The sequence below is a fragment of the Malurus melanocephalus genome, unplaced genomic scaffold, assembly GCF_030028575.1.
Source record: "Malurus melanocephalus ecotype Western Australia unplaced genomic scaffold, MMel_1.1 scaffold_87, whole genome shotgun sequence".
Classification (NCBI taxonomy): Eukaryota; Metazoa; Chordata; class Aves; order Passeriformes; family Maluridae; genus Malurus; species Malurus melanocephalus.
The window spans coordinates 586,332-613,871 of NW_026623319.1; the positions used below are offsets into that span (position 1 = coordinate 586,332).

Sequence of the window (27,540 nt, forward strand, 5' to 3'; positions counted from 1 at the left end):
TTTTTTTTTTTTTTCCCATGTGTCCTCTTTGCTGACAAGAAACCCCGCCGGTCTCCAGGTGAAAATGTTGGAAACTCGATGTAGAAAGATCTGCTTTAAAATCTTCAGGCTAAAAAAATAGGCGAGGTGGATGGGGGGGTCGCGGGCGGAGGACACGGACGCCACTTTTCCAAGTCCGAGCGGCCGGGAGGGCGCGATGCCGGGGCACCGTCCCGGTCCCCGCTGTGCCGGAGAGCCCCTCCCCGCACCCCGACTCTTCTTTGGCTGCGGCCGGTGGGGAGAGCGGGGCGGCACCGTGGGGGGACGTGGCTGCCGCTCCACCGGGCCGGGGAGGGGAATGGAGATGGAAGTTGAAAGAAAAGAGAGCTGGCGGGGGCGGCCAGGGGGCTAAAGGCAGGCGGCCGGGGGCAGTGGGTGCCGGCTGGTGCTGGAGTAGAGGAGCAGCAGCTGCAGGGAGAGCAGGACCCCCAGGGAGGGGGAGAAGGAAGCCCCTCGGCCGCAGTCTGAGGTATCTTCCTGCGTGGGCAGAGAGAGAGAGGGGCCGTGGGGCACCCACAGCAGTGCCTCGGCACCCCAGGCACCCACCGCCCTGGCAGGGACATCCACCAGCCCTCTGCAGCCCTGGGAGCCTCCTGCCCCACGGCACGGCCCCCGGAATGAGCCCTGGTGCTGCTGTCCCTTGGCTCTGCTCTCCCCAAAGGAGGGCACTCCACGGCATTGCTCTGGGACCGACACAGCTCTGACCTTCCCGGGAATAGCCCAGGGCTCCTGAGCCCTCCCCCCAACCCTCCAGGGCTCCAAACCCCAATCAGAAGGGTCTCCTGACAGCACTGCACCCCCGGGGATCCCCTCATGGCTCTGCTCCCCCGGGGGGGACACTCACCTTTCCATTCCCCCCCCGGGGTGAACCCCTCTGCTCCCTGGGATCCCCCCACGGCTCCACTGCCCTGCTCAGAGGAACCCACTGCCCAAATTTCCCCCACAGGGAACCCACCCGTGGCTCTGCTCCCCGCACCAGAGGATCCCCACTGCCCCCCGCCCTTCTCGGGGGACACTCCCAGCTCTGCTCCCCCTGCACCCCACGTACTGTTGCATTGTAGTCGAAGCAGATGTGGGGGCCTTTCCGGTAGCGGGGCCGGTCCACCAGCTCACACTGGTTGGGGTCCCTCGGGGGGGCTTTGCAGGTCAAGGAAACCACCAGGGACAGGGCAGTGGGGGCTTGTAGGGCACCCCCAGCCCCTTTGGCCCCAGGCCAGCTCCCCCCACCCCTGCCAAACTCCACAGGTCCTTGCCCCCCACCTGTCCCGCAGATCCCCCATCCTGCTGCCACCACATCCCAGTGGGATGCAGCTGAGACATCAAAGGATACCTCTTACCTCTGCCTGCAGCAGCTTGACAGACTCACACTGACTGCAGATGGGCTTGTCAGCCACCACGAAGAGCAGGTTGGTGTTGGCCAATCTCTGTGCATGGAAGAGCCTGGGGGTRCATGGCAGCAGGACCCCAATCATGCCGTGCCCCAATCCCCCCCAGGCCCAGTGCCAGCCCTGCTGGCGTGAGGCTCTGGGGAGGTTGAACCAGCAGCACCCCCCAGACCCAATTTCATGACTGTTCTTATCCTCATCCCCATCCCTGTCCCCAACCTCATCCGTACCCCCATTCCTTGCCCTGGTGTCCATCCCTACCCTCACCCCCTTCCCTCTCCATCCCCACCCTGAGGGGCTTCCAGGGCTCGGTCCCATGCAGAGGAGGGCTGGGGACATCATCACCCACAGCCTATGAGGACCCTACTGTTCCACAGACCCCCTGAATGCTCCTATTGCCCCCACACAGGCAAAGGCAGCCTCGGGGGTGTCCCCAGCCCCRCCCAGGGGTGGGACAGCGGGGACGGACCCACCTGGAGCAGTTGCCGCAGTCGATGATGGCGTTGTAGGTGGCATTGACGGTGCTGAAGTAGTACTGGGTCTGCTTCATGATGCAGCTTGTCTCCCTGGCCTCCATGCCATCTGCTGCCACCTCCTCTGTGCCAGCACAGCGCTGTGGGCCAAGGGCCACCAACCCCAGCCCCAGCCCCTGCCCGCCCCCACCCACAGCTCCCCAGGGACTCACCCGTCTGGAACCAGCTGCTGTAGGTGAGGCCGTACAGGAACTGCTGGAACAGGGACCTGGGCAAGGGAAGCATGGCCATGCCAGGGGTCCCAGCCACCAGGACACCCCAGTGTCACTCCCCAGTGGAAATGGCCCCAGGGAGGGCACATGGCAGGACTTACCAGGCTGCRGCTGAGGTCCACCAGGCAAGGCTCAGGAGATCGGCCACAGTGGGCTGTGGGCAGAGAGYGGGCAGTGAGCCAGCAGATCCCTGTGAGGGACACTGGGGACACACTGCCAGGTCCCTGAGCTCCCAGAMTGGCTGGAATGCACCCTCCCTGAGGATGCTCACCACAAAGACACCGCGGGGCGCAGCGCCCGTGTTGCTGGGGGCCTCAGGGGCACAGACAGACTGGAAGTCATAGGACTCCTTGCGGGTGTAGAAGGAGTTGTTGTAGAGGGCGGACATCAGGTTGGCATCCACCTCGCTGAAGAACTTGCCCACCTGCAATGGGGACACTGAATCTGCACCCAAATGCCACCTCGACGTGGGACTCCCCTGGAGGGGACTTGGGTGGGGCTGTGTCACACCCCCCATGACACGAGCTGAAGGGTCTCAGCTCCCCGCTGGCATCAGGAGAGCTGCGGGCACYGCTCACCTGGTACCAGTGATCCTCCTGGTTGGAGAGCACCAGGAAGCCCCCATCATCGATCAGGACACAGATGAGGTCCTGGAGAAGGAGGGCACTGTCATCCAACCCTGGCCATGCCCAGGGCAAGGCAGGACCAGCAGGGTGGGGGGTGGCAGGCTGTCAGGCAGGGAGGCCAGCACAGTGTCCCCGAGCATCTCAGCACCGGGGAGCACCCGTGTTTGGTGGAGGGAGCAGGCAGGAGACACCTCCCACCCTGGGGGGTTTAACAGCCCCCCAGGATCTTCTTCTTCTCAGGAAGATCCRCAGCCCATGGGACAACCCTGGGTCTTCAACCCTGTGAGGTGGGCTGGGTATGGCTGAGCTTCGGGAGAAGCAGGGGACAGGGACCCCTCCCAGCCATTCCCAGCCATTCCCAACTCCCCCACCCCTGCCCACCACCTACCTTGTTGTTGGCCTCACAGTCCATCTCACAGCTGCTTGAGGGGTCACACTGTCAACCAAAAGCAGGGAGGAGGAACAGGTTAACAGGATAGTCAACCCCCCAGGATGGTCATCCCCTGGCCAGGAGGGGACATGCAGGGTGGGGTCCCAGGGGTTGGGGACAGGTACAGGGACCTGAGGAACAAGCCCGGGTGACCACAGGCCCCACGTCCCAGCAGTGCCCCCAGCGAGCAGAGTTCCCTCCCTGTCCCATCCCACCCCTGCTCCCGGGCTGTGCCAGCCCCCAGCACGTACTCGGCGGGTGCCCAGCTGGTCACGGTCCGTCCGGTTGCTCGCCAGCACTTTGAACTTCTCAGCCCAGGCCTCCAGGTCCAGCTTCACCCCSACCACTGGGGCAGTGGGGAGATGGGGTGAGCCTGGCACGGGGGGGGTTACAAGGACCCCCCAACCTGGTGCCAGAGCACCCAGCCCGCTGCCTACCTGCAGGTTTCAGGGTCTTGCCCTCGATGCTGAGCTCCACGGCAGTGCTCACCAGGATCCCGATGGTGTTGTTCTCCAGGTCCAGCCCCCGGTAGCCGGCTGTGGAAGGCAGGGGTAACATCAGGGGACACTCGGAGCCAGAGGCAGCCTGGGTCACACCCTGTCACCMTGAGCTGGCACCCACCATCCCGGTAGGGTGGCTTGAAGATGTAGCCCTTGTTGTCCAGGCTCCTCCGGTAGAAGCTGGCGTTGAARGGCTCCGGTTCCTCCTCCCAGTCATCCGCAGCCCTGGCRGGGARCAGCCRCAGYCATGACTGTYACTGTCACTGTCATGTCCAGTCCCACCAGAGATGGCCCAGCAGGAGCARACATGGCACTGTGCAGGGTGGACACTCACTTGTTGGGGAAGACACGGGTGATGCCGCCATCGGTGGCTGCGAAGACAGCCAAGAGGCTGTACCTGCAGGGAGAGGGGCCAGGTACATACACCAGCCATCAGCAGGGTTTTGCTCTCCACAGCCCATCCCAATCCTCCTCTGTACCAAGGCAGTGCTGCCCATCCTGGGCCATCACCCTCCACCTACGTGTTKAGATCCTGGTCCTTCCAGACCTTGTCCACCAGCTGCTGCGTGATGCCSGTGTCCAGGATCAGGTTGTGCAGGAGGAAGTTGTCGCCTTGGGAGGAAGGTGGAGAGGAGGAGGAGGTGAGGGCTGGTTCCACAGGGGCCACCCATGTCCCCTGCCCTGCCCCAGCACCCACTCTGCAGCAGCTCCCAGGACCCCAAACCCACCATAGTTCACCCCCTGCTCCACCTTCCCCTGGATCCCCATCCACCCCCAACCCCCAGCAGACCCCCACCCAGCAGCCATCCCATCTACTCACACTGCTTGGAGTCTGGGGTCACCTTTTCCATGAGGGCAATAAAGTTTTCCAGGAATTCGGTGTTGTTATCCGATAAGTCGAGGTCTTTGCAATACTCTCTGGGGTTTGGGGGACAAGGTTTGTCGTTCGTGGGGATGGAAAAGGTAAGGTCAGTTCTCTCCCGGGGACGGCAGGGTGGGTACTGGCCGTGCTGCCAGCACCCAGGCTTGCCAGAGACACAATGGTGGTGATGTGCCACCTCTCCTGGGAGTGTCACCCTGCCAGGGCAACTGTCTGTGGGCATCTCTGCCCGGTACCCAGGCCCTGCCGCCTGCAGTGCCAACAGAGCAGTGTCACACCAGTCACCGCATCTGTCACTGCTGTGGGCACTGAGGTGTCATCACCTCTGCCAGGGCCAGCTTTGATGGACCCCGGTTTGTTCTGAGTGGTACAACACCGAGTCCATCTCTCCCCATCCTGGTGGGACTGGGTGCCTCTGACCATACTTACCTGTGGGCCCAGGTGGGTATYGCTGTGCCCACCCTGCCCTGCCCCTGTGGCACCCCAGGGATGGGGGCTTCGTTGTGGGTGTGAGAAGGGATTTGCCTCGGGAGCTCTACAGCTGCACTGGCAGCACCAAGGCTGTACCTGTGCCCTTTGCACAGGTGGCTGGGTGCTGGCTGAGCCCCAGCTGGTGGAGATGGGTGCTCGCCCATGGGCATCACTGGCCCCAAGCCCCTCCTGGGATGGGTGGCGTGTCCCTGCTTCAGTCTGGAACACCCTGAGTGCGGAGTCCCAGCCCCACCRATGCCAGGGACAGCTGTAACCTGTTGGTCACCATGAGGCTCTGACTGGGTGGCACAGGTTAGTGCCACATCAGGGTGCCAAGAGCCTCCCATCCTCAGCGGTGTGGCTGTGAACAGTGTGGGGTGCTCAGGGCTCCCCCCACTCACAGCCCCTCCACCACGCTCCTGACTCTGCCAAAAACCTCATTAAGAGGACAAATGTTGGAGCAAAGGGTGGCAGGGAGCATGCCCACAGGGCAGCTGAAAAGGGTGGGACACCCTGGCCACCTGGCACACCCCGGCCCGGCCCCTCAAGCCCTGGTCAGGAGGGAGCGGTCACCTACAGATCTCCACCAACACGCACAGATACAGGTACTCACACACCCACGGGGGACGGGGGATATACGGTTTCTGAAAATTTCCAGCGGCTCATGGGCGTGGCAGCGCCGACAGCAGATCATACAGTCGCCCTGGGTGCCGGGCACGCCCCGGCACACGGCCCTCGCTGCCCTCTGCCCGTGCCAGGCAGCACCCACGGCAGCAAGGTGCTCGTGGAGCTGCTCTGGGGACACCAAAGGGCTCGCCCTGATTTTCACAGCTCGCTGTTTTCTGCAGCTGCACTGTGCAGAGCCGTACACGGGACGCTGAGCCCATCCCTGCAGCCTGAGCAGGACACGCCTTGGGCTGGGGCATCACCCTCCTCCCTATCCATCCTCTCAGCGTGCTTACAGGCCAATTTTCAGCAACAGAGTTTTCCTGTTTCTCATTCATACTCTGCTTTGGCTCCCATGTGTCCTGGACCTCACCCCCACTGCCCAGTACATAACCTGGGGACTAAGCTCCCCCAGAAGCCGGGGCAGCACAATGACTCTACATTTCGGGTGGTTTACCCAGAGTTAGTGTAAGTGGGGGACAAGCTGCTGTGGGCTGGGCAGGTGGGGGGTACCCGCAGTACCTGGCCCTGTTGTACCTCAACCCACTGCACTCCCCAAGAGCTGAACCGGCAAAACACCCCCTAACAAGACGTTTAACTACTCTAATGACCCATCAGCAGATAGATGATTAGCTAGTGATGTTAATTAGAGCTGCTCAGAGATTGCACTGTAGTAGCAGGAAGGGCAGGGTGCTGGCAGAGCCACGGAGCTCCCCAAACACCGCACTGAGGGATGGTCCTTCATCCCTGCCACCCGCAAGACTGGGCGGCACGGTCCAGGGAGGGCACAGATGGGAGGGCACAGATCTGTCTGCCCAGTGGCCGCTACGCTGTCCTCATGCCCCCAAATCCCCCGGCATCCCAAATTTGAGCCGAAACCTCCCCTTCCCCCCCCTTCCCCCYGCAGCCAGCACGACTGTATGATGCCGCCGGCGGCCCCTCGCTCGGCAGGATTTTCAGAAACTATACCTATATATGCACGCGCAGAGGTCGGGCTGCACCGGGTGCATATATACCGTGCTGGATGAACCGGGTGGCGCGGCGGGGCCGGGATCCCGGCGGCAGCCCCGCGGCCGAGCGGGCACACGACACACACAGCCACAGGGCACGGGGAGCGGGGACAAGGCACGATGAGGCGGGCATGGGGCATGGGGGGCGGCAGCGGGGCCGGGGCGGATGCACACCTCGGCAAGCGCACACGCAAAGCTACCTGGGAGCAATGAACACATGTCCCTCCGACTCAAAGCTGTTGGGCAGCAGGGATTCAAAATCTGCAACAGAAAGGGAAGGTTATCCGGCGGGGAGCGGGGACGGGGGCGCCGCGGGCCAGGAGGGAGAGAGACGGACAGAGAGAGAGAGAGGGGAGGGAACCAAAAATAAAAAAAAAAGAAAAAAGGTATTTGCTGCTCTTGGTAACAAGAGAGGAAGGAAAAGGCCGTTCTGCTGTTGCTGGCACCGCACGGGAAGGAAGGTTAGAGCCAAATCAGGAGAGGTTTGCCCATCTCGGCTCGAATTTGCTCGGTCGCGGGCTGAAGGCGCACGGTTGCGTACGCACGGCCGGCGGCGGGTACGCAGGGACACACAGACACACACACATATATATATGTGCGCACATGTATATATATATGCATGTTTGGGAGGGCGGGGACGTCTCTCTCTCGGGGAAGGGGTGGTGGGCGAGGGCGGGGAACCACATGCTGCGCTCCTGGCCGGAGGAGGATCACCAGAACACTCGGTTGTCGGGAGAAAAAATAAAAGTTTTCAGGCATCAACATGGCCAGAGGGGAACCTTGCCGAGGACAGTCCAACCAGAGGCTCCCGCCCTGCTGCAGGGCCGTGCAATGCGCTGACGGGCTCTGCTGCCGGGCACCGGTGCCCCCTCCCTCCCCGGGGCGGTGGGACCCCCGTGGGGACAGGGACCCGCACTCGCCCGCCAGCACACTCTGCTTTAACGGGGGTGCAGTCCAGCAGGTGTGGGGTGTCCCTGGGAATGCCCCGGCAGAGGAGACGGAAGATGCAGGGTTCAGCTCGCAGTGGCGAGCCGGGTCAGRGGGTGCATGGAGGGGAGCTACTGGACACCCCGGGGACAACATTCCCCACTCCCATAGCACGGGCACCGCCACTCCCTTGCCCTCCCGCCAGCTCCTGGTGCATTGCACGGCACAGCCAGAGGTTGGACTGTTGCTCTCTGAGGGCTGGAGGCAGGGGCTGGGTACAAGCCGATGAGAGGAAGAAGAGGAGGAGGAGGAGAGGAGTACAAAACACTCGTACTTGGTCCATCAGCATTGCCATCACAGGGGCGCTGGGAGGAGGCAACTCAAGGCTGATAGAACAGGGCTGACACTTCCCCACTGTCCTGCTCCCCTGGCCCTGTCCCCCATGTCCCCTCCTGTGCTGCAGTGTCCCCCCAGCCATTCCCCTGCCTGTGCCGAGGAGCGGGTGCTGCTGGGTGCTGGGTGCGGTGTGCCGGGTGTCCCCTGGCCCCCTGTGGGGCGGTATGAGAGCTGTGGGTTCAGTCTCAGGGGCCCCTCAGGGCCAAATCCTGCTCTATGTCACATGGGTGATGTCCCACTCCACTGCAGGGGGTATCGATTTTGGCACCTTGGCCTGCCTTGGTGGGACTTTGGGCTCACACTTGGCTGCTYCCAGGGGCACAGACAGCACTGGATGTGCCAGAGGATTCATGCCATGCTGGTCCCCAGGGCAGGCAGTGCAGCACCCCTGGGCTCAGCTGTCCCACATACCCACGGGGCCAGGCTCACTGCTGGCTTTTGCACTGGGAGGCACTGCCCCAGGCGGTCCCATGCCAATCTCTGCAGAGGGCTCCTGCTTGGGGGCTTTCCCCAAAAACCCTGTCCCAGAGGCTGATGGCAGCGGAGGATTGGACCCCCATCCCTGCCCCCTTTGGGTCTCACCCCACAGCCCCCCGCTCCCTGCACAGCCCTATCCCTTTCAGGTTGAGTTGTCTTGGGGAGGAGGAAGCAGAGGAGCCAGGAGAGGGGGAGAAGGAGCCGGAGGAGACGAGCGGGAGAAGAGGAGCAAGAAGGGGCAGCACTGGGGAGGAAGAGCAGGGCATCCAACTAGCTACAAAAACCTCGTGGATCGAAAACGGCAGTTTCATACGAGATCGGCTCTCGAACGATATCGAACCAGGTTTGGGAGTGATGCGCAGGGAGGGAGTGGGGATTTTCGTGACAAAGCTCTCATGAACAGAACAAGACATGTTGCTTTCAAATAAAGGGGGAACTGGAGGAGAGGAGGAGGAGGAAGAGGAGAAGGAGAAGGGAGGAAGGGCGAGTTGGTGGCGGTTTGCAGGTTCGGCGTGGCAAACGGGCAGGGAGATGGGCAAGCAGGGGGCTGGGGGGGACTGGACACGGGGCAGGGGGCGGGGTGGTGAAGGTGAGTGGTCTGAGACTGAAAATACTTGCCCTTCATTTTGATGTTTGGTACTGTGTGAATCCACCATAGAGAGAAAGCAAGAAAAACAACAAACAAAAAACAACAAACAAAAAAAAAAGGGGTTGGGTGGAAAGGGGGAAGGGGGGCACAAACAATATTTTATTCAATCGACGTTTGAATAAAAATATTGTGTATTATAATCATACCAAAAGGAAACCTCTTGCAAAAAACGACATGAAGAAAAGAAAACRAAAGAAAAACCCAGTAACAAAAGGAAAAGAAAAAGCCACGGTGAAATAAGAACAAAAAATATGCAAAGATATAACTAGAGAAATATATAGATATATATTCAATACTCCAAAGGAAAATGAGAATCAGTAGCAAACAGTTGCAACAGTCTTGATATCAAAATGTCCTCACTGAGTCAGGGGGCATGCACGGCACAGTGGGCAGAGCTGGGGAGGACGGGGGGATCCCCCCTCCCGGGGATGGGGACAGCCTGGCCTCGTCCCCACAGGAACAGGGGGCTCTGTGGATGGAGGGGGTGGGGGCCAGGTCCAAAGTGGGGCTGGGGTCGGGCCACTGGGGYGGCCGAGGGGGAGAAACGGGGAACCGGAGGGGAGAGGGAAGGGTCCGGTTCTCCCATGGGGGAGAGGGTCCCTGGGAGCAGCGTGGACCTGAGGTGGGGAAAAGGCTTGGGGGTCAGGGGAGAGAGAAAGAGAGAGAAAGTGGGGGCCAGGCTAACACACACGTACACAGATTAATTCCAAACAAAAAGTCGAAACCAACCGAAACCGAACTCATAAAAAGAATAAATGGCTTAAACCGAAACCAAAGTATCGTAATAAACCAAAGGAAATTAAAGAGATCCATGCAAACTTCCCCAGGCTCATGAATTAACTGGCTGCTASAGCGCCATCCCTCGTCCCCGGGAGGCGAGCAGGCAGCACCTCCCGGCAGTGCCTGCCTGCAGCCCCGGGCTGGGCTTTTGGGGTGCAGGGTAAGGACCAAACCCCGGCCCACCGGGGCACCCCAGGCAGGCAGCTCACTTGCCCTCTCGGAGCTCACCTCTACTCACGCCTCCCTTAGCGTTAGTTTTTATTTTGCCTCTCACAGTGATCCCTATAACTTTCACAAGTCTTTGCTTCRTGTTTCTACCCCCGACAGGCGCGGGCTGGCACGGGGTGAGGGGGAGTGCGAGAGGGCGGCAGGGAGGGCCAGGGGCTACTTACACTTCACTTGCAGGATCTGGTCGCTGAGGTTGGCCTGGATGTAGTAGGTACTGTAGGGGGGCAGAACCAGCCCCAGGCTGTGGASAGGGAGAGCAGACACCTGGTGTAAGGCTTTATGCCCACCCAGAATGCACGGCCAGCTCCCAGTCCCTCCCTGGCAGCAGCTTGACCCAGGTGATGGTAGGCAGCAGCCCCACTGGCTTCCTGCACAGCCTGCTGCATCCTTCTCTCCAGGAACTGCAGCCAGCGCTGTTCTGAGGCATCCAGAGTCATCCCCAGAGCACCCAGGGCCATCCTGGGGTATCCAGGGTCATCCCAGAGCACCCAGAGCCATCCTGGGCTATCCAGGGTCATGCCCAGAGCACCCAGAGCCATCCTGGGCTATCCAGTCATCCCCAGAGCACCCAGGGCCATCCTGGGGCATCCAGGGTCATGCCCAGAGCATCCAGGGCCATCTTGGGCTATCCAGGGTCATCCCCAGAGCACCCAGAGCCATCCTGGGGTATCCAGGGTCATGCCCAGAGCATCCAGGGCTGTCCTGAGGGCACCCATGAGCACTGAAGTTGGCACATCTGCCCAAACAGGGCTGAGGTGGGCAGGATGTGCCAGCCCAGCAACCAAGGGAGATGCATGTGGAAGAGGAACACGACATCTCTGTGAGGGAGGAAGGCARGAAGAGACACAGCCCTTGAAAAATGGGACAGAGCCTTCCCAGAGAGGAGAGACCAATKACAACCATTATACAGGCACTAGGAACCAGATAAACCAGGAAGGGGAGGGATCCACCAGCCAGGRGTCTGGCGTGAAGGGTGTGGGACAGGGGTGGGAAGGGAGATGGCAGCAGGTAGTGCTGGGGCTGCTGAACCCACTGGACACACTGCCAGAGGGAACTGGGTTCCTTCCTGCCAGCTGCGGTGGCCACTGGCCTGTGGTGACAAGGCCAGGTTAGTGCCAAGTAATAGAGTAAGTGAGCAAGGACCACATTCCTGACTCTCATCAGATGTCACAGTCGCACCAGAGCCACTGGGATCTGATTTAGGGGCTTCCTCCCTAAACCACCCCTTCAGACAGCCCTGCTCTGAGCATTGCAGCAAGCACGGCAGAGGTGGTGGCACAGCAGAGGTGATGGCACCCCAAACCATGGTGTTAGGAAAAGAATGGTGGCTTTCTTCTGTTCAGTGTTGGTGGCACCCTGTGCTGATGGACTGGGGCTGCACTGGGGACACCTGGCAGTGCTGGGTAGTGGCTGTGACCCTTGCCAGTCCCTTGCCTGAGCTGACTGTCGAGGAGGAGGAGGAGGAGAGGAGGAGGGTACACTGGGCAACAGAGGACCCTCATGGCTCCTCCCAGGATGAAGGCAGCGTGAGTTGTACAGCACAGAAATGACAAGATTAGGGTCTTTCTTACACCTCTGCTGGTCCAAACTGGGTGATAAATGAAGAACTTTGCTATCCTCTGCCTCTAAAGAACTGTCCATGTTGCAGGGTGAGCACATGTCCCTGTCACCCCCTCTGTCACTTGTCCAGCTCCTTGCTCTCCAGCCATACAGCGTGTCTGGAGTCCTGGGASCGTGTCCAAGCTCCAGTACTGACCACTGGCAGGCAGCACTTTCAGGAGTGCCCTCCAGCACAGCACTGCTGTGTGCAACGATGTGACAGCTCATGTGCATTCTCACAGCTCATGGGACACATCCCTGGTGGCCTCAGGGACTCTGGAGCTGCGGGCACAAACCCCCAGCGCTGTGCTGGTGTGGATCCAGCTGGTGCAGGGCAGTGTGGTGGCACTGGCAGTGACACTCACCTGTAGTTGGTGCTTTTGATGGGAGCCCACGTGTATGTCCGGAACACCTCGTCGATGTATTGCTGCGGGTCAGAGGGAGCCAGTCAGGCCTGGGTGGTGCCAGGACTCTGCTGGCACGGTGACACAGGGCCCTGGCTCGCAGTTGTGTGCCAGACACAGCCCTGATCCCCACTGCTGGCTCGGGGTGCTCAGCATAGTGAGTTTCAGCCGTGCCCCCCTTCCCCTGCAGTGTTACCTCGTCCAGGGATTTGATGAGGGTCTTGATGAACCTCTGCCCGTCATTGCCATCAATCATGCTTCTCCGGATCTGTGTGACACAGAGGAGGCAACTGAGGGCCACAGAGCCCAGCCACGCACGTGTGGGCACCTGCCCCAGTGGGGTGGCACTRAGGGCCTGGGGAGGGTCATCATGCTGGCACCCAGGGGACAGTGGCYCAGCTCCTGTCCCCACTCTGTCCCATGGGAGCTGTGTTGGGGCCTGAGGATGAGGACGAGGCACTCCCCAGGGCAGGCTGGAGGGGCTGAGTTCCCTTTCCAACTGCAGATGAGGGGGCCRGCCTGTGCCCCAAAAGCTGCCCTAGGTCTGCTCACCTCCTCCTTGTTTTCATCCTCCAGCTCAGCATCCAGGAAGTCCAGCGTCACCGGCTCACGGAAATTGATGATCTGCAGGAAGAAAGGGAGAGCCGGGGCAGGCTCAGAACTGCAGTTGCTGGAGTCCAAATTGAGCACAAATCCTGCAAKTTACTCCTAAGGACCCTGGGAAGCCACGTGTCCCTCAGGGCCTGGCTAATCCCCAGGGCTGCCGCCCCTTGGGCCCCCTCACCTGGGGCTGCAGGTTGGGGTGCAGCAGCACGTAGCCGTTGAGGTCGATGGCGAAGACGTAGCCGTTGGCCCCCAGCTGCGGGACAGAAGGAGGGGTCAGGCTGAAATGGTGGCTCTGTGACGTGTCACACTGTGCAGGTGTGGTCACCCTGACCTCTGCAGGCAGAGCCCACCCCATGTCACCCCCGGGCTCAGCCTGTTCTGTCCATTTCTGTTCTCAGGACAACACAACCTCTCACCCCAGGGACGAGAGTTTGGCTCTGGATTTCTCCACTGCTCCTTTTCCAGGCCTGTGAGGTTTATTTGCTGCTGACCACAGCTCTGGGTCCCAGAGCATCACCCAGCTTTGATCCCTGCTCTCCTGCCTGCCCCAGTCCCTGCGTGCAGCCATGGCTCCTGCTAGGTGCCAGTGCTGCTGGAGGAGCTATGGAGTGCTGGGGCACAGCCTGGGGCTCCCACCAGAGGGATTCACACCAGATCAGGCAGTGCAGGGCAGGGACAGAGGARAAGGGGCCCCCACGCACGTTGTAACGCGGTGTCAGCCTCTTGATGTCGTTGAGAGCCACATCGATCCCCATCACGCCCAGGATGAGCTGGTTCTGGAAGGAAACGYAGGGAGGGAGGTGGGTGGGAGCAGGGCTGTCACCTGCCACCACCAGCATGGGGACAGGGAAACAGCAGGATGGACCTCATCTCCCTCTGGGGACATGTGGGTCAGATTTGGACACTGCAGGGGCACAGGKTGGGATGTACCAGCCCCCCAGCAGCCCCCATGGGACACTGCACCCACCAGGGAATTGCAGCTGTCAGCTGTCCCCCCCTGAACCATGAGAAGGAGCCAAGGCCACTTTGGATCCTGGGGCTGGAAGTCACCCCTGGTGTCACCCCAGGGAGGGGGTGCRGAGCAGGCAGCACTCCAGGGATGCCCATGTCCCCCCTGCAGCAACGCACCCATCGCCAGGGCACCCTCCCCACCCCACAGCAGCCCCACACCAGCGTTCCCAGTGCAGCCAGGTTCCCAGCAGTGTCTCCTACCTTCCTGTCACTGCTGTCCTCTGTCAGGTTGAACACRGGCAGCGTCCCTGTCACCACCAGGCCCAGCCCCTGCACAAGCACACAGTGATGTCCCACAGCCCCTCATGGCCTCAGGACCCAGGGCTGGGGCRAGCAGCACAGAGGGGTTACCCCCCTGACCAGGGAGATGGGGCATGTCCTGTGCAGGAYCCTGGGGCCGGTGTCCCCACCCACATGCCCCTCGGGGCTGTGTGGGACCCAGGGGTGGGGGTCTCCCTCCTTGCCCCCCAGAGCTGGGGGGTCCTTACCAGGGCATCCTGGTAGACATTGGTCCACTGAACCTGCTTGGCTCGGTTCCCAGCCAGAACCATGGGTCTGCCCAGAACATCCAGGTACTCCTGCAAGGACACAGGCCGGGAAAGGATGATGAGGGAGCCAGATGTCTCCTTGCTCCAGTCYGGTGACACCCTTGTCCCTATGCACACCCCAGGGAATATTGATGGGATGAAGCCCCCAGCTGAGCTAGGGGAGGGGGCTTGGCAGCCCCCAGCCAGGGGCACTGGCTCCAGCTGGGACCCCAACAGGCCCACGAAGATGCAGACAAGGTGCTGCTCACCAGTGGCYATGTTCCCCAAGCAGCACTGGCCAGAGGCCTCCAGCTCCCTGCCACTACCAGGGCTGAGGTTGCTCCATCATGCCTGGACCATGTTATTRTTGCCTCTCTGGCTACTGCCAGCCTTTTGGGATCATCCCTGGGGCAGGTTTCCCTTCTCCTGTCTCACCTTGCCAAGCAAAGATCTCTGGGCAGGGAGGCAGCCCCTGTGCCACCAATGCCAGTCCTGCCCTGAGGGTCTGCCCTGCCTGGGGACCCTCATCACCTGCCCTCATGGCACTTCATGCACATTTGATAAAGAAAAGGGGCAGAAAAGGGGGAGTGAGATGGGGAGTGAGGCACACATGACTGGCTCTGCTGGGCATGGCTGTGCCCACGCTCAGCTCTGCTCTGCGCTGATTAACGCCTGATGTTTCATAATTAGTCACTCAAAAGGCAGCAGGTCCATGGGGAGCTGCAGAAGATGAATTACTTATTTCAAYAGCGCAGGGCCTGGCTGAGGGCTCAGCTCGGCTCCCCAGCGTGCTGCCACGCTCTCTGCCAGCCTGTGGGCTCTCCCCAGTGGGGCTGGGGCTGYCCTRAACTTGTCCCCAGRTGGGGCACCYSGRAGGGCTCTGCCTRCCTGGCCCCYGGCCGTACCTGCGTGTTGATGCGGATGGCGCCGATGGAGGGGATTTCAAAGTAGTAACCTTGGAAAAGAAAGAGAGAGGCAGCTGGAGATGCAGCTGTCCAGCAGTCTGGCTGTCCTGCTGCCCATCCCTGCAGGGCTGCAGCCAGTGCTTTGCTGGTGGCACACGCTGGAGCTGAGGGCTGAGCCTGGCTGTCCCCCATGCCCGCTGGTGCCAGCCCCACTCACCTTTGTTGGCACAGGCCATCCACTGCAGCGGGGTCACGTCGTAGTTGTGCTGCCCCACAGAGAAGGTGAAGACCCGCACCTGTGGCAGAGCGTGGCACTCAGGGCCATCCACTGGGCACCATTGTTTTCCACACCCGGTGCTCCCAGCCCATGACGACGTCCCCAGGGACAGTGTGGCATTGCCTGTCATGGCCCACGGAGTGTGTGCARGGGGACAGAAGAGCCCTGCAAGTGCTGGGTCTCCTGGCCCTGGCCAGTCCTGTCCTGTCCCTGTGTTGGTTCAAGCTACCCACCCTGGTGGTCCTTGCTCTGGGCTGTCACTGCTCCCAGAGTGGTCTGTGCTCTCTGAGGGTGAGACATGGGCCACAAGCCCCCCACCCCACAGGTTTCCAGCTACTTGGTAGCAATGGGGACCTTCCTGCTGGTTTGTCTGTCAGCCAGCAGCCCTGTCCCCATGCTTGGGGTGTGCTCCCCTCGGGACCAGCACTCAGAGAGTCCCCCATTCCCTCCCCAGCACCCCACAGTGTGCTGGTCCCACACCTCCTTCACAGGAAGGTGGGAGCCAGCCACAAACCCATTACCAGGGCAGGAGCAGGCTGTTGAGGGGAGGATGGGAGTAGGCAAATGGAGCAGAAGCCAGCAATGGAGCCGGAGCAGCCATGTCCCTCCCTGGTGTGCAGCCCCAGCCTGGCACACACCCACAGCCTCTCACCGTCTTGTTGGGCCAGTTGTACTTCTCAAAGACATCCTGCACTCGGTCCTCGCCGCCRTCCGTGAACATCATGATCATCTTGTTGCAGTTGGCACGTGTGATGTTGGACTGTGGGCAGACACAGCACCTGAGGCCACACTGGAGCCAGCAGTGCTGGGCACAGGGCTGGACGCAGCCAGGAGGGCAGGGCCCTGCCCATTCCAGCCCATCCCATTTCTCCAGGGTGAGGGTGACTGGGGTGAATGGGCAGGAGGGACGCTGTCAGTGGGGAATGATGTTGTGGCTAGTGCCACTTGGCACCTAATAGCACCGTTCATCTTTATTTTGCCTTTGACACAGCATCTGGTTGGGTCTGGCCCCTCCACCCMGCCCCGCTAACTTTTAATAACCCAGAGGGAGCAGCACCAGCAAAACCTTGGTACAGCATGCCAGGAGATGGGATGTCTCCCCCAGCAGAGAAGGAGAACAGGGAGCCCYCTGCACAGTGAGGCTCCAGGCACASGGCAGCAGCCGGGCACTCGGAGGTGTCCCATTGTCCCCAGCACCCACAGGAGCACCCCGTCCCCAGCCCAGCCCCCAGCTCACGTTCTGCAGCTGGTCGAAGGCGTACTCAAAGCCAGCCTTGTAGTCAGTGGTGCCCTTGGCCACCATGCCCTGCACGTCCTCCTTGAACACCTTCTTGTTCCGGATGTTGGCCTGCACCAGGTGCTTGAAGCAYGACACCGGCTTCGCCTTTTCATTGAACTGGGAGGGGAAATGGAGGGGAGTGGGTCACACAGAGGGGTGGGCAGACACAGCAGGCACAAGCCACCCATCACACTCAGCTCTCATGGGCAGGAGGTGAGCTGGCTGTGTCCCAGATCCCAGGGAGGGCTGGTGCTGAGGCTGAAGCTCGTCTTGGCACAAATCCAGCACTGTGCTGTGCGGTGTGGGTGCTGCAGTGGGTGCTGGCAGCGCAGGGCTTGCCTGCACCCTCACTTCTGTGGGACACCCTAGCGTGTGCAAGCAGCTGTGCTGTGCCCTCACTGCCTCTCATGGCTTCRTTTACCGGCAATGGGGCCCATTCATTAGGGGAGTGGCAATCCAGCTAACGGAGCCAGGCCAGACATGTTCATTAGTGCCATCCTGCTGGTGCCCAGACGGAAGGGCCAGCACGGACTGAGCACCCAGCAACGTGCAGATCATGAGCTGGTGACACAGCCATGGGGTGCAAGGTGTCAGTGGCTGGTGATGGACATGAGGTGGCTCGCTGGGATTGCTCAGGAACATCTCTGCCAAATGCCCCATCATGGGGGCAGCTTTTGTGTGCTGAGCCCYGAGCCTTTTCCTTGCTGATGTGCTGGTGGGTGGTTAAGAAGACAAAAAATGGTATTTGTGTCTGCAGAGGCCTTAGCCAAGTGGGTGTGGGGGCAAAGGGCTCCTGTGCTGGGGAGCTGGGAGGTGCCTGGGGACACAGCCCTTCCACTTGCCCCACGGCACTCACCGAGGCCACGTTGACATAGTCATCGTCTGAGAGTGTGTCCAGCATCTCATAGACCGAGGTTTTCATCAGCTTGAGGGTGAGGCCGCTCACACTGCCACTCCTGCAGGAGACAAGGGTGCTGAGGGTTTGGCAACGAGGGAGCACAGGGCTCCCTGCCCGTGCTGTCCCACACAGCCTTCCCATCGCCACTGTGGGGACAGTGGCACCTTGGCGAGCTGTGTCACCATCCTGGCCTGTCTAAGCCCAGCCAGGACCCCCCTGTGTACTCACACATCCACAATGATGACCATGTCCTTTGGGGAGGAGGCACCTTGGATGTACCTGTGGGGTACAGAGTGGGGTCAGCAGGGTGGACTCATTTTGGGGGGACCCTGACTCTGGGCGCAGTCCAAGAGCAAAGCCCTGCCCAGGCACTGGGAAGCCATGCTGGCAGCCCCAGGGCTGCGGTGRCCCTGTGCAAGGAGCAGGGACAAGGTGGCAGTGGGCAGGCAGAGGCGAGGACACGGCTCCTGTGGCAYAGCACAGCAGACGGCCAGCGCCCGCCGCTCCGCACTGTGTCAGCCTAATGAGCTCTAAATGCTAAACTCTTCCATCATCACAGGCCCTTTCCTGCGTGCTGATTATGCTGACACACACATCCATATTAAGATGCTATTTACCCCCCTGGTAGCTTCAAAGGCCAGGCTGATTAGGTTATTTTTAGCTATGAGGAGGAAAAATAATAACACTACGTAAATCTTTCCCTCTGAAAACAATTAGGGAACCCTTCCTCACCCCTCAGAGCACCCGGTCCTGCTCCCAGCCCTGCTGTGCCATGCTGTTGGGAGGGGGCTGGCACTGTGCTCAGCACCCATCCCATACACAGCCCTGCCTCACCATCCCATTGTATGAGGTCTGATCCTGCCRTGGCTGAAGGCCAAGGGAGCCTCATTATTGGCCTGATCAGGATCAGGCCTTGTGTGAATTAATTAGTGTGTTATTAGTATCAATTACTCACCACTACTGGGGAGGGCTGGGGAAGGGGCAGGCTGTGATTGTTAATCCCAGGGCCTGATGTTCCCTAATTAGGAGTGATTACCCGGYGGGTGCAGGATGCTGGCACACGGGGCCCTCCTGACATGGGTGCAGCACCTTCCTCTGGTGCTGGGGTGCAGGATGGGCAGGTGCCCACGGGCCTCCTCCTTGCCGGGCCGGGCTGTCGGTGCGGCACACAGACCGACTAAGATGCTGCCCGTAATGGGTGGTGGCAGCGCATCCATCTCCGGCTGCCCGGCTCAGATGAATACCCTGGGCTCGGCAGGAGATGGCTGTGGTTAATGGGGCCATTCATCAAGGGAGGGGAACGCTGCCAAGTGGTGCCTGTGGCCCCACGGCTGCCGGCAGGATCGTGGCCCTGGAGCAGTGAAGGTCCTGTGTGGGACCCCAGGAGAGGACCCCAAACAGGGGGGTCCCCAGAGGGTGCTGTCCCTAGTACAAAGGGTGCTGCTTCTCCTCCAYGGCTGGGTGGCAAGCCTGGTTAGTGGGCAGGGAGCTAGGCTAGCTGGGCTCAAAAGCCCCCATACACATCAGCAGCCCCTGCCTCAAAACAGCCTTCCAGTCCCAGATCTGCAATAACCTGTACAGACACCCTGGCGGGGAACAGTTAATAATTAATGTGGAGCAATCAAAAGCAATTAACCATAGGAGCAGGGCCATTAATTTTCTGACAAGGAGAGGGGGCAGCTCCTGATTTGGGCAGGGGGATGATCCCTTGGGATGCAGGGCTCCCATGGCATATGCCAGAGGCCTGTGCCTGCTCCATGATGCACTTTAAAGCAGCAGTGTGGGCAGGATGCAGCTGTACTCCCCCAGCTCCAGCTGATAACCAGCACTGCCATACCAGCACCTCCAGCTGGGCTAAGGGGAGCCCATTCAATCCCATGTCCCTTGGTGTGGGCTAAATGGCTGCTCAGCTATTGCTGAGCCACAGCCTGCTGCTGCCTGCCCGTTCCTGTCCCTATCCTGCCAGCCCRTGGTTTCCAAGCTAGGTGTTTTTATTTGGATGGGGATGCTGGCCAGGACTCAGGGCTGGCAGCCATGGCTGTGGTTAGGGGGCACAGGGCTCTCTCCACACTTTCATCTGCACCCAAGGATTTATCTCTCAATCCTGCTCTGCTTTCCCAGGGAGAAGGAGAAAAGGAGCCAAGCAGCAGCACAGCTCAGATGCCCCTGCCGTGTTATGGTGTCCCTTTGCCAATGCTGAAGTGAAATGGAAAGGGAGGGAGCTGACTGCTCCCAGCCAGGACCCGCCTGCCCACGCAGCACCCCCTTACCAGGGCCGCCGGCGCACGTCGTACAGGTCGATCTTATTGGGGGCTCTCCATGGGGTGGCTGTGGGGAGAAGGCAGGCGGTGAGCAAGGCAGGGCTGTCCTGGSATGGGGCCAGGGGACATGGGGACAGGGCAGAGGGATGCCCAGGGCTGAGGAAGCAGCAGGCTCTGGTAGGAAGCTCTCATCAATGGGTTCTGGCAAAGTACAGTTACACGTGCCAGACAGCCCCCAGGGGTGCCCATCCACACCTAACAGTGAGAAGGGCCTTGGCTGCCCTTGTCACAGCCCCCTGCCCCACAGCCTCCCCTGCCCCACAGCCCCCTGCCCCACAGCCCCCCTGTCACACAGCCCCCTGTCACACAGTCCCCTGTCACACACCGGGGTAGTAGCGGGTGACGCCGGTGGCGCTGCCGAACACCTGCCAGAGCAGGGAGGGATCCTCCTTGCGGTTTTCGATGAACACGTCCTCCAGCGCCTGTGTCCAGTTCAGCTCGTTGAGGATGACGGTGGCTGCRGGACAGAGACAGGGGTGGCTGTGTGGGTGGAGGGAGCCGTGGAGCTGGGGGTGGGCTCAGTGGTGATGGCACTGTGGGGTGGTGTCCCCAAGTGACGGCAGGGAGGGACAGCTGTGTCCCCTCTGCCTCTTCCCAAGAAGCCCACAGGGGCTTTGCAGCTTCTTCTACATCCCCCCAACCCCTGCATCCACAGGGCTCCAGCACCACCCTGCTGTGCCTTGTCCCCAGAGAAACGAGCCACCCTTCAGCGCTCCCCAGAGTGCTCACTGTCCCCATCTGCTCTGGGGCAGACACAGCCATCACTGGGGACAGCTGGCCTGCCATCTCTCCCCCTTCACAGCAAAACATCCTGTGCCAGCCTCACTCCCTGGGGACAGCCACCAGCTGGGAAACCCACGGCTCGTGTCCCCATGGGCTGTGCAGAGCCTCTCAGGCCCACTCTGCATTCCCACTGGCCCTGCACCTGACACAAAAGCAATTAAGATGCTGGCAAACAGCAGTTTTAAATTATTCAGCTATTAAAGCAAAAGATAAGCTGCCGGCAGCCCCAGCCCGTGATTAATCAAGGGGGGCTGGCAGAGCGCGGGGGGGTTGGTGTGGCATGTCATGCACRGGGCTGGCTGGCTGGCAGGGAGCTGGGATGGCACTCCCTGTGCTCACAGGGACTCCAAATGCTGCGGGCACCCCAAGCCCTGACCAGGCCAGGAGAATCCCTACAATGAGTACTGGTGCAGGACTGCAGCATGGAGGAGGCAGTGGTGGGTGCCACTGCAGGAGCAAGGAGCCAGCAGCACCCTGAGACCAGGCACTGATTCYTCCTGGGGGACCCTCAATGCGTTTTTGGGGCACAAGGACACCCAGGAGCACCCCATCTCTTTGGCATTGGGCAAAACAACCCAACACAGTGCTGCAGGGGAGCCAGTGTGCATTTGAGGAGTATATTTAGCTCTCCTAAGGCTTCCTCCCACACTTGTCCCTCCTGGAAACACCATCATCACCTGTCCAAGCCTTCACCACRGTCCTGAGACATTGGTGGGATGTGGATATGTTTCACCCAGGGTGAACAAATCCTAAATCCCTCCAACTCAGCACAACTGCTGAAGAATTGTCCTTCCCTCAGGCAGCTGTGCCTTCAAACCATGATTTACTCTATCCATATCTTCCCWGCCATTCCTCAGCACTGTGCCCACACACAGTGCTGTTATCTGGGCACTTAGGATGATTTCTTGTTTGGCTCTGCCACAGGATGTGTTTTTTCCCAGGAGAAGTGGCTATGAGCTGGCTGCCTAGAACAGCCCTGGGCAGTGCTGCCAGCCTCAGCCAGACATTGGTCTGGGCCCTGACACGGCTGTGGGCATCCCTGGCAGCACCTACACCCCCAGACCCTCGGGGCCCATCAGCCACACCATTGCTTGTACTGAATGCAACTCCTATACCCTTCCAGTGCTCAAACACAGCCCATTATCTCTGAGCACAAATGCAGCCCCTRCACCTTCCCTGGACATGAATGTAGCCCCCAGTTCATCCCTGTGAGCAAATACAGCTCCTACACTCCTCATGTTCAGAGTGATGAAGCTGTATCCATGGTTGGGATGGCTTCTGTCCCCCTCAGTCGAGGCCAGAGCTGCCAGCCCCATTGGTCACATCCCCATCCCTGTCCCCATTTCGTCCCTGTCCCCGTCAGAGTAAGCCTGGCCCCGCCCTGCCCGCGAGCGATTGCAGATTTAATTAAAAACGGCACAGTAAATAAAACACATATAGGATGTAATTTGTGTGTGCAGCGAGGGGTGACGGCGGCGGGCGTCGCCGCAGGGTTTAATTAGCGTGCCAGGCAGCGATAGCGCCTCTCCGCCGGTGCCACCGGGACACGCTCCCGCCCCCAGCGCTGCGGGGACACGCCACGCTCACTGGTGTCCCTGGCAGGACGGGGTGCCCCGTGCCCTCACCCTRCAGCTCTCTCCGTGGAGCAGCAGCTGCGGACCCTTCCCAGCTCCCTGCATTTCTGGAGCACCCTGGTGTGGCCAGACACGGCTGATTCCCGTGCCCACACTCTGTGCCTGTGGCTGCAGCCCTTTCCCTGCCTGCTGAGGGGCATGGGGAGGGTGTCCCTGCACTGTGACCCCCRTCCTCATCCCTCTCTGAGCAGCTGTGAGTCGCTGGAGCACGCTGATCTCCAGCCTGCTCCGGTCCCAGGGCTCACTGGGGTGATTTATATGGCCGTGGCGGGGCTCCAGCCGTGGCATCGGCTGGCGAGCGGGGCTGAGGAGGAACGAATATTTCATCCAGAGCAGCCCACCCGGCTCGCATGATGTGCTTCATTAGCTGCCTGCCCTGCGCTAGCTGGGTAATAAAACTAATTGCAAATCTCTAATACACCGCTGTCTCTGAAATCACCGCACCGCTCTGAGCACAGCCGTGCCCGTAACGAGCCGGCACCGGGAACGCTCCGTTCGGGGCAGGAACGTGAGCTCGGCCCCCATCGCCACCCAGGAGACCCCAGCAAGTGCCACTGAAACAAAGAGGGGTGGGGACAGTGCCCTGGGTGCTGTGGGGCAGTTGGTGATGCCCATGAGAGCAGGGGCTGAGGCTGGGCACACGATGACGGCCGGCGGGTGCCGGAGGATGCCCTCCAGCCGGGAGCGGTTCCCGCTCGGTGCCGAGCAGCCACTAGAGGGAAATGGAGACCGACTGTCACCGTGTGCCACCGCAGCAGGGCGAGGTACTGGAGACATCGGAGAGCTCAGGGACCGTCACGCCGCTCGCTGGGGACTGAAGCTGGTGCGGCACATCCTGTCCCATCTGCCCATCCCTCTCTCCCTGTCCCCTCCAGGGCTGGCCCACCATCCCCGTTTCGGGAGCAGCCTGTGCCCTCCGGCAGCCACAGGAGCACAGCCGCAGGGCTGACACCTCCTGCACGTCCTGGCAGCAGGGGCTGCCCCRGGGTGGCATCACACTGCCCTGCAGTCACCCTTGGCTGCCTTCCTGCAGGACTGCAGCCGCTTTTTTTTCCCCCTTTCCTGACCTCAGCCCCGAACAGACTGAAGACAGGCAGCACCCCTGTTTTGCCCTCTCCTACARCCCAGCCATATCTCACTCCCTTCTACAAGCAGATGGGTGCTGCCTCTGTAATTGCTCCTGCACAGAGCTGCTCCATCCCTCTAAACAYCTCTGGTGCCTGCTTGGAGCCTCCTCGAGCTTTGCTGGGCCCTTCTGCAGGCAGCACCAGTGCCATGTGGGCAGAACTGTGCCATAAACACTACCTCTCCTCTGCTCCCCACCCCTTCCCCAATAACTCTTAATCCCTGATCTGCCTATTTTGCTTGTGTTGAGCTCTTGAGAGTCCCTGGGGAGGGACACATYGTCACTTCTGTCCTGATATGGTGATTCTGCCTCCTTTTAAGGCTGAGAGCCAGAGTTCCCTGGTGCCACCAGGGACCCAGTTGAGCACCTCGATGTGATGGTCCCTGGGGCTGCAGTGCACCAGGCAGGAGAGCTGGGTGCCCAGCCAAGACAGCGTGAATTGAAAAGGGTGAGGAGGGGCACTCACAGCCTTTGTAGATGTCCGTGGGGATCTGCACRGCAGCGTAGGAATAGTTAACCTTGGTCTTGAAGTTGTCATCATCAGTGAACTCCAGCTTCAAGGAGTTGGACTTCTCCCTCTCGATCTCCTCTCCATCAGGATCCTCCTGGGGAAGGAGCAGAGCACATGGGGTCACCCAGCATTCCAGTCCCAGATGGACACTGGGAATTGCCACCACCTGAAGCCCATCTCCAAACGTTCCCTGGGGCAGACCAGCCCTGCTGGCTCTYGTGTGGATTTGGCCTGCAGGCTGTGCCAGTGCTGGTGGCACAGGGGAGCAGGTGCCAGGAGCGGGTGGGCATGAAGGCAAGCAGCTACTCCTCGCCTCTCCAGCTTTGGTAGCACAGCAGGTATTAAATCAGACATTTAAAAAAAWKRAAAAAAAAAATCAAAAAAGGCCTTGAAAATCAATTAGCAGCAAAAGGCAACTATCAAAGAGCAAATTAAAACGGAGTGCAGCTTAGCACTCTGTCAATAAGCAATGCAAACAATATTTAATTATGGTGGAGAGACGGCAAATTCCCTACTGCTGGTGCTGGAATGCACTCCCTCACCTTCCCAGCCTTCCTCTCCATTCCCCAGCCCTGCTGCCAGCCTGGCACTGAGGGTGAAATTCCTCTGGAATGGCAGGCATGGCTGAGCTGGTGCAGGCAGAGCTGCTGGGTGGCTGCAGACAAGGGACAGGGTGGGAGCTGACACGTGAGGCCACGTGGGGAAGGGGGAGAATGGGGGTGGACTCACCACAGAGGTGGAGAAATCGCCTCTGCCACCCCACTGGGAGCAAAGAAACCCAGGAGCAGGTGCTAGCTCTGAGCTGCCCATCCAGACCACGAGCCCAGCAACTGGGGAAGGCTGTCTGCAGCCAGCTGAGAGATGCTCAGGGTAGGAAGGAGGGAGAGGAGGATGCTGCAGCACCTGCTCTTTGTGCTCCTGGAGCTACACCCCTGCTGAAGAGGGGCAGAGGCACAGAGCTGCCTGCCCCATCCACGGGCAGGAACAGGACATAGTGCCAAGCCCAAGTGGGGCACAGGACAACTCTGTTCACCTTCCCCTCTGTCTTCCTCCCCATTTTCCTCACAGATGACATGGAGAAATATCACCTCCCCTGCAACAGCTTCAGCCGGCCACTAAGGTGGTGACATTCCCATGACATTGAGAGGGGTGGCCAAACCATTCGCCACAGCTTGGGAGAGTAACAGGATTGATATGCAAGGTTTGGGCTTTAATTCCAGCCGATGGATTGTGAGTGTAAACACGCTGCCCAGCCGACCCCGGTGCGGGGGCTCCAGCTGCCCAGAGAGATGCTGAACTCAATTACAGCTGCAGTAGCCAAACAGGAGGCAGGCAGGGACGGTTCCCAACTCCCTGCAGCCACGTCTCCGAGATCAAAATCCAGATTATGCTCTCAATTTCACGTAAATTGGGAGAAAAGGCACAAAACTGACTGCTGGAGCCCCTGCAAAGCCGCGATGCTGCACAGAGCAGATCCGACCCCAAGCCTGCCGTTCATGGGGGGCTCCGGTCTCTGGGGTAAAACACACAATAGTTCAACCCTGCAAACCTCCCCGAGTGCCAGACAGTGATACAGAGGTGCCTGCTGAAAACAGGCTTTGGGATAAAGCTGTGGCCTGAGGGCATCTGCAGCACCGAAAACTCTGCTTTGACACTAAACCCTTTTTTACCTCAGCCCAGCAAATTCCCGGTGACAGCTCCCCATCCCTCCCCATCTCAGATCAGCAGGGCACCCTGCCACAGTCCATCCACTGCCCCTGCCACCACCAGCAGCTGGAAAATCCATCCCTCTCTCTTCCCCCCACGCTGGCATGGCTATTCCCCACTTCATCGGAGCTGGAACTACTGTATGTAATTACTGCTCCTGTGTTTATCATTATTCCGTGATCTCACCCACTTCTGAGGGGCTAATTTGTATGCTGCCAGGTTCGGCGCTGTCTGGCTGCTCTCATTCATGGAGCTGTAAAGAGGCACATGTATAGATCTCGGCACAAATATACAGMTATCTATACGTGGGGCACTTCATGTGTCACTGACACCTATATGGCAAACAGAGCTGATGTTATCCCAGCTACGTGTGCCCTTTATCCATAAATCTCCCAACCTCAACTGAGTTATTTCTGTTCAAGCCAGGCTGAATTTGGCCCCTGAAAGGGGGTAATTTTCAGCCACATGAAGGTAGGTGAAGCTGTCACTAGCCCAGGAAGGGAGGGAAACATTTGGGATACAAAGAGACACCTTGGGAAGGCTGAGGGAAAAAATTCTGTATTAAATTTAAATTAGAGCAAAGCAGATGATTCAAGTTTTCCTGAATTYACATCGGTTTAACTGTGAGCATCTCGGCAGGCCCCCAGCCAGATCTTGCAGCATTCCTCATCATTACATTTCAAAAGAACTTGGAAACATCTATTTATCTGTTACAGTATGTACAACGTAACACAAATAGATGCTACAGTTTGAATATATTATTTGCTACACACCATTAGAAACCGACTGCACGGCAATATATCAATATGATACGTATTTACTGCTTCAGCAAGAAGTCATCACGCCCTGAGAGCTTTTGCCATCTCCAGTGCTTTAGCAGCTGGGCTGTCATTCACATTTTCTCTTCAGTCTCCCGAAATGACAAAACCCAGAGATCCCCCAACACCTGGTGAGCAGCAGCAGCAGCAGCACCCAACAGCTTTATTGGAGGATGCCACGCTCTGGGCAAGTGCCTGGTGCTGGCTGAGGAGCCAGCCTRCCCAGGGGCACCAGGATTATCGGGGTGCCCTGGTTTGGAGCTGTGCATGGAGCCGGGGATGTGACCTGGCGCAGCAGCGATGCCTCGTCCCCGCAGCTCCCGCAGATGCGAACACCCCTGTGAGATGTTCGCTGCTCATCTCCATGGGAACGAGCCATCACAGCTAATGACGGCTGCTTAAATGGCAGCCCCGACACAAACAGGGCTGATCCGGACACAGCATCCCGGCAGCATCCCCTGGGCTGCCCCACACAGCCTGATCGGGAACACACCGCCCCGAGATCCCAGCACGTCCCTTTCAATCTCCCAGGGGCACCCATCCATGCCAAGGCTGTAAAGGCCAGCGAAATATTCATATCAACACGCTGTGATTGTGCTAATAATGGATAGAAATGCCAGCCCCCAACACATGGCTGAGAAACTCCAGGCCTGTGCAGGAGAGTCTTCCTTTCTCCTTAAATATATCAGTTTTTCCTGAAATGCGGTAATTTAATGCCAAGGAGGGAGATGGTGTGTTCTCCAGCCACATTCCTGCTTTTACAGCAGCCCAGGTTATAAATAACAATCAGCCTCTCCCGTCAGCCTGCTCCCCTATCCCCTTTCGCTTTTTTTAATCTTTGCCAAAGGTACTGTTTAGAGATCTTTCTAGACCATTTATTTTTAAATTACCAGCCAGAGGAGAGAAGTAAAAAAAAAAAAAAAAA

At 59.6% G+C, this 27,540-nt stretch overlaps 1 protein-coding gene across 1 annotated transcript in view; it reads right to left on the minus strand.

The window, feature by feature from the left end:
• Positions 1–19: 19 nt before the first annotated feature.
• Positions 20–27,540, minus strand: part of CACNA2D2 (calcium voltage-gated channel auxiliary subunit alpha2delta 2) — a 183,769-nt gene continuing 156,248 nt past the window's right edge. Inside the window, exons 5-37 of the mRNA XM_057367985.1 lie at positions 24,046–24,184; positions 20,362–20,493; positions 19,986–20,043; positions 17,944–17,994; positions 17,674–17,773; positions 16,776–16,934; positions 16,191–16,298; positions 15,479–15,557; positions 15,262–15,311; positions 14,318–14,407; positions 14,031–14,099; positions 13,520–13,594; positions 12,997–13,071; positions 12,765–12,836; positions 12,409–12,480; positions 12,174–12,235; positions 10,374–10,450; positions 6,953–7,013; positions 4,546–4,643; positions 4,247–4,337; positions 4,060–4,122; positions 3,847–3,950; positions 3,663–3,761; positions 3,477–3,571; positions 3,184–3,231; positions 2,748–2,819; positions 2,441–2,593; positions 2,271–2,323; positions 2,110–2,165; positions 1,898–2,021; positions 1,370–1,479; positions 1,088–1,176; positions 20–516 (exon numbers count right to left, since the gene is read on the minus strand). Coding sequence (XP_057223968.1) covers positions 388–516; positions 1,088–1,176; positions 1,370–1,479; positions 1,898–2,021; positions 2,110–2,165; positions 2,271–2,323; positions 2,441–2,593; positions 2,748–2,819; positions 3,184–3,231; positions 3,477–3,571; positions 3,663–3,761; positions 3,847–3,950; positions 4,060–4,122; positions 4,247–4,337; positions 4,546–4,643; positions 6,953–7,013; positions 10,374–10,450; positions 12,174–12,235; positions 12,409–12,480; positions 12,765–12,836; positions 12,997–13,071; positions 13,520–13,594; positions 14,031–14,099; positions 14,318–14,407; positions 15,262–15,311; positions 15,479–15,557; positions 16,191–16,298; positions 16,776–16,934; positions 17,674–17,773; positions 17,944–17,994; positions 19,986–20,043; positions 20,362–20,493; positions 24,046–24,184 — 2,913 coding nt within the window. The 3' untranslated portion in view covers positions 20–387. The remainder of the gene's footprint in view (positions 517–1,087; positions 1,177–1,369; positions 1,480–1,897; positions 2,022–2,109; positions 2,166–2,270; positions 2,324–2,440; positions 2,594–2,747; positions 2,820–3,183; positions 3,232–3,476; positions 3,572–3,662; positions 3,762–3,846; positions 3,951–4,059; positions 4,123–4,246; positions 4,338–4,545; positions 4,644–6,952; positions 7,014–10,373; positions 10,451–12,173; positions 12,236–12,408; positions 12,481–12,764; positions 12,837–12,996; positions 13,072–13,519; positions 13,595–14,030; positions 14,100–14,317; positions 14,408–15,261; positions 15,312–15,478; positions 15,558–16,190; positions 16,299–16,775; positions 16,935–17,673; positions 17,774–17,943; positions 17,995–19,985; positions 20,044–20,361; positions 20,494–24,045; positions 24,185–27,540) is intronic.